General features: G+C 44.2%; 1 protein-coding gene across 1 annotated transcript; it reads left to right on the top strand.

Annotated features, from left to right (window-relative positions):
- Positions 1-634: 634 nt before the first annotated feature.
- Positions 635-4,982, top strand: LOC114707743 (WAP four-disulfide core domain protein 18-like). The gene is made up of 3 exons (XM_028890576.2): positions 635-2,848; positions 3,459-3,607; positions 4,776-4,982. The coding sequence occupies exons 1-3, from the start codon at positions 2,767-2,769 to the stop codon at positions 4,824-4,826; spliced, it is 282 nt and encodes a 93-aa protein (XP_028746409.1). The 5' UTR covers positions 635-2,766; the 3' UTR covers positions 4,827-4,982.
- Positions 4,983-10,906: the final 5,924 nt, after the last annotated feature.

Consider the following 10,906-nt stretch of genomic DNA (forward strand, 5'->3'; position numbering starts at 1 on the left):
CTAACTTTATTCTTTCCACAGTTGAATCCAGCTCCCCATCTCCATTTCGTTGGGTGGTAGGAAATTTCATCTGGCTGACAAGATAAATATTCCATCTGACTGACAAGATAAACACGGTTGCTTCCTGGTGTTTTTCTCCTATTGTGAACAATCTGTTGCCTGTCTTTCTTTCCTTCTCCTACTCCTCCCACACAAGCCTGGACTCTGCTGGCATCTGATGAGATGCCTCTCAGCACTTTGGGACACTGGATCAGCCCTGCTGATCTGTCGGTTACTTTACATGTCCTCTGAGGTCATGTTGCTGCTCTGTCCCTCTTGTCCCACTCAATCCCCTCTGAACAAGCATGGTCCTAGCTATGACAACTAGGGACAAGGAAAGGACTAAATAAGCCACCATCAGTGATGAGAAGAAATAAGCAAGAGCTATAATAGTAATAAGATCAAGGACTCTGGAGGGCTACCTAGAAACTGACTCCACAGAAGATGTTGAGTTCAGCTGTAACCTATCCTAAATTCTCCACACTGTGTAAAACAATTGTTTTTCAGACTGTGCACTGCCCTGAGAGACTCCATTTTTTCTAAAAAAAAAAAAAAAAAAAAAAAAAAAAAAAAAAAAAAAAAAAAACAACTGGCTTTTGACTCTATTTTGAGAATGAAGAATGACTGTGCACCTATATAGGCACATGAATCGTGCCACCTGTCTGGCACCACCCATGCCACACAGGAGAACAAATAACTTGTCTTTAGGAATAGAAATGGTGACACTTTATAAATTTATATATTTAATTGAGACTCTATGGGGCACATAGAAGTACACCATATCAGAATGTCCAGCCCAAGAACTTAATGGACACATTAGACCAATGAAAAAGTGTAACTCCTCATTGGAGACCATAAAAAGGGGACATATAGCACTGTGAAATCCCCACCAACCTGTTATCTGAGCTCTTGGTTTGTATGTCAAGGATCAAGAGGCAGAGACCTCAGGACTGTCCCAGGGTTTCAGGATGGCTCCTTCTCTGCTGTTGATATAGATGACTCTACTGTCATTGATTTATCTTCTTGTTCCCCCACCTGGACCTGCCATCCTTCTGTCCTCCATCCTTCATCCCAGCCTGGTCCTGCTCTGTGCTTCTGCAGCTAAACTCAACTCTACAGCTTTGCTTTCAAGCAGGTGACCTGAAGTGGTCTGATTTACAGTCACCTCAACTTCTCCAGCTTCTCCCTAAACCCTGGTTCATTATCTTATCAATGTAGATTCTACTTACACTCCTCTGTGTTTCTGCTCTGCTGGACTTCTGAAACCTCTTGAATTCTGCTGTGGCCTATTAACCCTTTACAGCCATTTCTGGTGTGTGTGTGTGTGTGTGTGTGTGTGTGTGTGTGTGTGTGTGTTTATAGACAGAGGTGAATTTACTGTGTGTTGTATATAATGTGATTTGAGAGCTATTATTAGTGATTAAGGTTGGAAAAAAACCCCTGTGCTTGTCTTGGCCAGGGTTACCAAGGAAAGTAGAACTGCCTGGGCAGTTGCTTCCATTAAAACTACTGTCTTAAGCCAAATGGTAGTGGCATGTGCTTTCAATCCCAGTGTTTGGGATTCAGAGCCTGGAGGATCTCTAAGTTTGAGCCAGCCTGTTCTACACAACAAGTTCTAGGAAAACTAGGGCTACAAAGATAAACTATGTTGGGGGGTGTCGGGGAAAACAAACCCACAACAATGCTGTGTCTTGTGAATTATGATTATTCCATAAATTATGGCATTATAAACAAACACAAATGAATTTGCCTATGTTTCTGACACAGCATGCATACAACAGAGAAGAGAGAGTTACAGGCACACAGGCATGTCTCCTCAATCTGAAGGAAGGACTGGAAACACATGGAGCAGAGCATGTGACCAAAGAAACCACTCTCAATCCCTGAGAAGTAACTGTACAAAATGAGATATCTCCAAAGCCAGCCACAGGATGACTGGGGCATCCCATGGTGTTGGTGTTTTACCGCTCCTTCTCTGAGAGTCTGTAATTGGGGCATCAAATAGGGCTTGATCTAGTCAGGAACTAGAGACACTGCTTGTTCTCCTAGGGCTCCCATCCCTTCTCTGCTGACCTGTGCGGCTTTCTTTATAGACCTGACTTACAGAAAAGCACTGGTCAAAGACAATCAACCTTCATAGTGGAGCTTATCTCTTTACTTTCAACTAGGCCAGCCTCTTTGAAATCTTTGAGTATCCTTCCCTTCCAGGAGAGATTTCATTGCCTATTTCTGCAGGGAAGAGGGGCCCAGATTCCACATCTGTTTAGGGAATCCTTAGAGCTACAAAGGACACAACCACCACCTGTCCCAGAAGCAGGCCACAACCTTACACAACTGGATGTCCACGAAGCCCCAGATGGCCCTGACACTCCACAGTGGCCGTCTCGATGTCAGCTCTCACTCTGACATGCTGAGCTACACGGAAACAATTAACATCCTTTGCTCACCGTTCATAAAGGGCTCAGTGTGCTGTAAGCAGGAACACAGTGCTAAAACCAGTTCTTGACTCTTCCTGGTTCTATATCTTACCTACCAATGAACAGTCCTCCAATTGTGTTCAGAAAGAAGCCAGTTATGAAACAGAAAAAGAAGCCAGGTTATGGGCAGGCATTATCTGGAAAAGACTCTTTTCTATACTTGCCAACTGTCTGTCCTCTGTCACTCCTGTGCTTCTAGTGTTACTGAGTAGATAAACTGATTTTTGCATTCAGCCCAGCCAGAGCCAACATGAAGACAGCCACAGTCTTGGTTCTGGTCGCTTTCTTTGCCATAATGATGGACATGGCCTGTGCTCTGTCTTCTCCCAGAGGTAAGTGTGCTAAGGGGATCCAAGCTGAGAGCAGAGAAGGCTCAAAGGCCACTAGGGCTTGAGGCTCAGATGCCACAAGAGAAATTCATGTGTCCACTGCTTGGATTGAACTCACTTCCTTTGGTCTCTAAGAGTGGTCACTCTGCATTTCTTATCTTTCTTAAGGGAGAGAGCTGCATCTGACAGAAGCTGAGGTAGAGATCAGGACAGATTATCCAGTGTGGAGATGGGCCTTGATGTGGGGGTCACTGAAACTGTTGCTCCAGATGAACCTGGGGTATGGTGGGATGAGAGAGGTCTGGCTATCATTAGAGGGTTTACAGCATCTTCTCAGATATAAAGAAGGGGCTGTGGCAGTGGAAGTTTCTTTCTACTGAAATTATAGACTTGGAGAGGGAGCACGCTTCCCCCAATGGCCAGGGAACACTCAGGCCTAGGAGAGAAAGAGACTGCACCTGGTGAAGCTGAGGGAAGAGCCCCGGATGCAAAGGGGGATACAGAATAAGCTAGTTTCTTGCAGGTGACCAGGCTTCCAGACCTCTAGCATCAGTCCTCAGCCTTGTCTTTCTGACTGCTTCAGGCTCCATAAACAACATTTTTTTTTTTTCAGAATTACAGAAACCTGGAGCTTGTCCCGTTCTGCCGCCAAATACCTTTGGAACTTGTGATGAGAGATGCACAGGAGATGACTCATGCTCTGGAGAAATGAAGTGCTGCAGCAATGGGTGTGGTCATGTCTGCAAACCTGCCGTCTTCACAGTGAGTATAGTCCACTGTCGTACTTTCCTATTGTCATGACAGCTTGACCAAGGCAGCTACAGAAGAAAGAGTTTATTAGGATCTTACAGTTTCAGAAAGTGAGTCCATGACCATTATGGTAGGGATCATGACAGCAGTCAGACAGGTATGGAACTAGAGCAATAGCTGAAGGCTTACATCTTGACACACAATAATGAAGCAGAGAACAGTCTAACTGGGAATTATGTGGGCATTTGCAACCTCCAAGTCTGTCCACAGTGATAGATCTCACCAAACAAGGCCACACCTCCTAATCCTTCCCCCAAATGCTCCAACAGCTAGGGACCAAATTCAAATATATAAGCCCATGAGGGACATTATCATTCAAACCACCACATACCTTTTCAAGGTATGTCCAAGGGAGTGAGTGAGTTTCCAGGAGACTTTGCTGGGACAGTCTCATGTGGCTTTGTCCACTGACTGCACACAAGAGTCTCGATGTGTCCAGGAGAAAGAACTGGAAGTACAGGGCAGCAGAACCCTGGGTTACAGGATCTGTGGCCCTCTCCTCTGCAAAGCAGTCCCACTGAGACTAAAGTGACACAAGTCACCATGACTGAGGTCCACATGGTCATAAACTGGGATATCTCACTCTTCTTCATCTCCCCAGCCTCAGAGCTCTGACTCTCCCAGGAGAGCAGGTGTTCCAGGGAGGGAGAGAGATAATGAAGTGAGCGGGAGCATTCATTCATTTGAACACCTTATGCATCAGGCAGGCAAGTGTTAGAATGGAGGGTAAAAGGAAAACATAGCTAGACCAGAGAAGCAGGGCTGTGTCAGCATGAGCTCTGCACCAGCTTCTGCTAAGTTCTAACAATGGTGACTAGCATTGCCTGGGGGAAGCTGACAGATGTCAGAGTGGAGATCAATGAGGAGAAAGCTTAAGGTGGGATACACAAAGCCCACCAGACAAGGAAAGCAAATTTTGATGGTGGGAGATATGCTGGCCCTCCTTGGGAGATGGGGAAATGATTTCCCTGGATAGCTGTGGTATCTGGGCTGTGGTTGGAGATTGGAAATACTACAAGGCCAAAGATCCAAACAGCAATGAGCTGCCCAGCTTAGAGTGAGGGCTGAACAGCTAGACCTTTCTAAACAGAGGGAAATCATGATCAAATTTGTATTGTAGACAGCTGACAGCCCTGTGAAAGATGGATCCGATACTTATAAGCATGACTGATGAGCAGTCCCAGAGGATTTCTTCTGAATCTACGGAGCCCAAGCTTGACTACTCCCTAACCCTAGAATTGCATCCTTGGAAGATGAAAATCTATAATGTGGTGATGGCTTCCTAGTGTCTCTGTGTCTAAAATAAACGATCCTTAGCATTCTCTTACTGAAGAGTTTTTCCCATTTGTGCATCATATTGACTATTCTGATTAGCAGAGCCATCCCTGTAGCCTCCAGAGAGTCATGAACACAGAACTCTAATGACCCCGGCAAATAGGGAAAGAGTTGCTTCTCAATAACCCTTCTTTCCATGCCATCACTGTACCTCCAAACAAGGCAGAAGACATAAGAATATTTTCTGGATGCATTCTGTGACCATTAGTCTGGCCAAGCAAACAATGAACCTGAGCATGTCCCACAGAGCAGGCCTGCTGGAGCTGCATTTACTGGGACAGATTTCAGGAAGAGCAGGAAGGGCTCAGGAACTCTCCATTTAAGACAACACAACATCCTGCAGGACTGGATCTCTACCACCATGACCTCTGGGGTGTGGGTTCTGCTTAGCGTGAGTTAAGAGGCTGGAGAGCTGGTTCAGTGGTTAATAGCACATGCTGCTCTTCCAGAGAACCTGAGGTCAGTTCTTGGCATGCATACACATGGCTCACGACTTCCTATAACTCCTGCTTTAGGGGCATCTGACACCTTTGACGTCCTCAGACACCTGCCCTCATGTGTGCATGTACCTCGTACATATACACACACATAATACACACAATTTATAATAATTTTTAAATCATTAAGAAGCCTGAGTTAGAAGTACCAGTTCCTGACTACATGAGGAGTTAGAACTTAATTGTAATACCTCTAGGAATCTGGGGCCCATCTTTACACTTCAAGCTCAGCACTGGTGTCTGGGAAGTGCTTCTGCTCCTCCCCTGGCCTGAGCTTCATGGTATACAAGCCATGTCCAAGTGTGATTGCTTGGTTCCTTCAGCATTGTTGGGGTTTATAAAGGATCAGTAAAGAAAAAGTAAACCCTTCCTTTTCAGGGGAGAATCTCACCAGGAAACATTTAGCCTCTGGTACCTTCCCAAACCCCCCAACTTTGTCTCCCACATTTGGTGTCCCACGTCCATCTCTATCACAGCGCTGTTCCTGCACCTCACATGGCTTACCTTAGAACTTGATGTCTATGTCTCCTGCTGTGTAGTTCCCTCTAGAATGTGGGTTCTTTATATTCTCTCCGGTTCACTCAGTCTGTTTCCTCTACAGGCCTTTTTAAATGTGCACCTCTCTTTCATGTCAGTTCTGGTTGCTAGGTGAATAGTTTTCACCCTCCCAGAGTCCACATTTTGCCCTGAGAACTCCCCTCCCGTGCCTGCTCCTATGCTAAACGCCAGCTCCTCACTTGTGCCTTCCTAGTGACATCTGATGGGGTTGGTGGAACTTCCCACCCAACAGAGTAGGGTGTCTTGTCAAAGAGAGGGATATTATCATCTGGGCTCTTTTGAACCCAATTTGTCAACCACATTTTGTCCAGTAGGTGACTCTGTGTTAGGAAGCTCTCTCAACATCTTTCAGTTAGCGTTAACCAGATAAATAAGTAGCATAAACATTAAGAAAGGATGGCATGGTTGCACTTTTGGGGGCTTCCCTTGCCAGCTGCAAACCTGGACAGACAGCCTTCAGGATAGTTCAGAATCCCTTGGCTAGAACACCCTCACCATGGGAGCCTCGGCTCTGCTCCAAAAGGATCTCCACGGACTCAAGTCTCTCCATCGCAGCATGTCTATGCTGATTTCTCTTAAGGTTATTGATTTTGATTGAACGGCTGTTATGAGATATGGTTCCAGCCACATCTAGATAAGCATTTGAATGCTAGACTGTAACATGACTGAGTTGGCACACAGAATTGACCACCACAGTGCCCCTGACTGAGGGCATCCCTTCTTTAATAGCTGTCTCCCTTGGTGCTATATTACCTAAACTTCAGTGTTAGGGAATAGGGAGATGGGAAGTGGAAGGAAAAACTTCTTGAAGATGGGAGATCAGCCTCCATCTACTGCGTGTCTCTCCTCTATGTCTCTCCAACTATAATATTTTGTCATTCTGACCCCACACAGGACTGATTTTGTTGGAATCTTCCTTCCAGCAACAATCTTCCTGGAACAAGGTGGCGCAGGAGAGAGCAGAAAGTAACACACAGGCCTTCCTCCAGTCTAGCTTCTCTCTGTGGTCCCCATCCCTTTCTGTACCATGCTGAATACTGACCCCTTGCCAACACAAAACACCAGAGTTTCTCCTCAAGGGTTTCACAGTCTTTCTGTTCATTGCAAAAATATTTCAGACATACCCAAAGAAGATAAAACTCACATCACTGGGGCGGGGGGGGGGGGGGGGGAGGGGGGGACTGGCAGTGTTTTCTTGATGACTTTCTGAGTCATATACCAGCCCTGACTGCTGACTCTCTAAAGTCCAGGAGGTCCTAACACAGTGGCTCTTTATTATTATTATTATTATTATTATTATTATTATTATTATTATTTTATTATTATTATTATATATTTACCCTGAACTTACTTGTTGCTTTGAGTCTTTTATTGCTATAAGACATTATAAATGAGAAAGTTTTTCTGTTATGATTCAGAAATTCCTTACATTTCTATATTGCATTTTGCTTGAAAATGGACCAGATCTTTCTTCTGTCATCTCTTTCTGCCTTGATTCATTCAGGACTCTGTGGTAGAACACCACAGATTGAGCAGATTCCATCTGCCTGCCAAATATCTTGGACTGTACTGTGATGGTACAGTCCTTCCAAGTACCTGTTTAGGTTCGAGTGCACTTGAGCATAACAAACTACCCCAAACCTTGAGGATTTAAAAACAAAACAAAAACAACAAAATAATCAACCATTTATTAGCTCAAACTTCTGTAGGTTGGTTGGGCAGTCTAGTTGGGCCCATCTCAGTGGCATTTGCATGCACCTGGCTTTCTTGACGGCAAATGGAAGATCAAAGTGGACCTCATTTACATGCCTTGGGCCTGACAGACTGGACTGTCAGGATGCCTGGGTCACATGGGTTTGGATGTTGGTGGCAGGATTCCAGGATCATAAGAAAGAAAGCACAGACCTTCCCCCATGTCTCACTTGCTCTGAACATCTCACTGCTCATTAGCAAAAATCAATCATCTTCAAACCATACTTAAAACATCGTCTGACCTTATAATTCAGTCTTTAGATGATATCAAAGGGAGATTAAGAGTCTGGTAAAGAAGTGAGTTTTATAGAGACACACAGGGTTCCAGAGGGATCTTGTTTTCCCCATTTAGGACAGGAGGATCCTTGTCTACATTTGCTTGACAGATAATCACAGTGTGGAAGTGTGATGAGGTTGTGACTACAGACATTTTAGAAATTACTGCATTTCATCTACTACCCAAACATATTTCTTCAAATTTAAACATCTCTAAAAATCCAGATAAATCTTGCAATAGATAGCAGGTCACAGTTTAATGTGCATGGTTTCTTCTTCTTAATTGCATAGGAAATAGTGGTACTTCTTAAAAATGGGTTCTTTCTATCTGCCCATACTTTCTTTTGCTGTTAGTACTCAGCACCTCACACTGGAGTCCACCCCATGCATATTTTGAACATCTCTAATGATGGTGTAAGAACAAGGCCAGCTCATGTCATTCCAGGGTGGCCTCTCGGGGGGATCTGCTCACTGCCAGGCCATTTGTGGATTGAGCCTATTGCTTGCAAACATGGGAGACTCTCCAAGGATCACTATGGACTTGTTCTTATCAAGCCTCTCTCTATTTCTATTCTGGGAAGAAAGGGCATAAGAGAAATATCACTGTCTCCATAGAGTTCAGAAGCCCTGGGAGGCATTGGACTAGAGAACATAGTGAACTGCTTCCTCAATCTCTTTTGTCTGTCTCTAATCTGGGCACATCTGACTCCTCCCTGACAGCCTCACCCAATTCATGCAAATCTTCCAGTCAGGTGACTCTGCCACCCACTGTTTGGACTTGAATGAGTCCAGAGCAACAGAGACCAGACTCTCCCTGAAAGGAAAAAGAAAGTCTCAAAGATGAGCAGAGCCCAGCAATGACACTTTGCTGCCAAGGGGGAGGGAGGAGACAGATCACGTGTGGAGTCTGCACTCTTGGTTTATCCCTGGCCTCCATGGGTTAAGTTTGTAAGGCCATGGAATAAAAAGAAAAACACACAAACTGAAAATGAGTTTTCTATCAACACTGTGAAATATGGAAAGCTGGAACGCAAGCTGCCACTAAATTCTCTGCCCAGAACCCTGCAAACTCCTGGCGGCTACTGCTCCCAACACAAGCATCAACACATACAACTGGAAGTCATGGATGCTCAGCTGGGAGTTCTGATTGATTATAAATTTTTATATAATCAAAATTACCTGAGTCACTCTGTACAGACTTGACTTTGTCTAAAATCTATGAATGGACTTGGGGAAGGAAGAATATAAGAGCCCTCTTTGTACTGTCTCCAAATGACTTTTCTGTAAATCTAAAAAACCCATCCAAGTCAAAACTTTTCACACAGAGAGCTATGAGGGGTAGGTATTTCCCAGGGGTACTCCTCCATGATAATAAAGTCAAGTCCCATGGGCTATTACATGGATTAGATGGTTACACAGGTAAGAACTGACTCTTGCCTCTGGCATTTTGATCTTGGATATCCCCATCAAGTTGAATGTATTGCCCAAAGTTCAAACCTCTTAACAAATAGCACATGGCTTGCTGGTAGCGCACTTACCTACTACACATAGGGCTCTGGGTTCAACCCCAAGCACCAGGGGTGGAGAAAAGAAGGGGAAAAAAATCATTGTTTCTTTCTCAGGAGCATGTTGCCTGTTAAATGTAAAATACTAAGAATGTTGAATCTTACCAGGTCTATCACAAAATAAGATCCTGTAGATAACATCTGGTTTGTAAGACGCTGAGAAATCAGGCTGAATCTCAGCTACAGGTGCCCTTTCTTCTGCCCACTAGCTTTTATAGGACTGGGAGCCCTGTGCAAGGTGTCAGGAAAGAAAAGTCACCAACAGTCCTATCCAGCTGTGGTCCCCTAGGGGTGCAGTAGTGACCTGTCTGGTGAGTGTGCCCATCAGTACAACAGTAGCGTGACTGTTATGGTGACAACCAACAGCTCTCTGTTTGGATTTGAGGCTCACACTACAGGAGGGAACTCCCGTCTTGCATTGCAAATCTGGTCAAGAAACCGCAGATGAGGTTGTCCAGGTGCTGGTAGGTTTCTACAGAAGCATAAAGGCCAAATAAATTATCCAATAAGGACAATGAAATAACACAATTAAAACAACCAAAACGGGGCTGGAGAAATGGCTCAAAGGTTAAGTGCACTGGCTGCTCTTCCAGGTGACCTGAGTTCAATTCCCCGCAACCACATGGTGGATCACAACCATCCTTAATGAGATCTGGTGCCCTCTTCTAGCCTGCAGAGACACATGCAGGCAGAACACTGTATACATAATAAATAAATAAATTTAAAAATAAAAAATAAAAAAGAAGGATCTTGTTGATCCTAGAAAAAAAACATTATCTAATACTGCAAAAAATATTTTTCTGATATTAAATGCAGACATTATGTTTGATAATTGAAGTTCGATGTGTTCTTATACCATAATTGAAAATCTGGGGCCAGTGAGACAGTTCAACAGGTAAAGATGCTTGGCATCAATCATGATGACCTGAATTCAATCCCTGAAATACACATGATGAAATGAGAAAACTAACTCCTCAAGGTGTCCTCAACCTCCACATGCACACTCTGAGACACCCACATCCATACACACTTGCCTCACAACCACCTGTGACTCCAGCTCTAGGGTATCTAATACCTGTTCTGATTTCTAGAAGCACCGACACACACGTGACATATATGCACACAGTCATATACACATAAATAAAAGACACAATCTTTAAAAATGATTTGCTCAACTTAATCAAATGCAGCATCTCTGAATTCAACATTTTAAAAACGTGAGAGAGAAAAACAGCCCTTTGTGGGGAAGAACCATCTGTTGTAAATCT

Source organism: Peromyscus leucopus, chromosome 8b (assembly GCF_004664715.2).
Source record: "Peromyscus leucopus breed LL Stock chromosome 8b, UCI_PerLeu_2.1, whole genome shotgun sequence".
Taxonomy (NCBI): Eukaryota; Metazoa; Chordata; class Mammalia; order Rodentia; family Cricetidae; genus Peromyscus; species Peromyscus leucopus.

Excerpts from the sequence above, each read along its gene's own strand:
- LOC114707743 (XM_028890576.2), top strand. The coding sequence starts at position 2,767 with ATGAAGACAGCCACAGTCTTGGTTCTGGTCGCTTTCTTTGCCATAATG. Across the intron at positions 2,849-3,458 it reads TGCTCTGTCTTCTCCCAGAG|AATTACAGAAACCTGGAGCT; the intron begins GTAAGTGTGCTA and ends TTTTTTTTTCAG. Across the intron at positions 3,608-4,775 it reads GCAAACCTGCCGTCTTCACA|ACAGCTGACAGCCCTGTGAA; the intron begins GTGAGTATAGTC and ends TTTGTATTGTAG.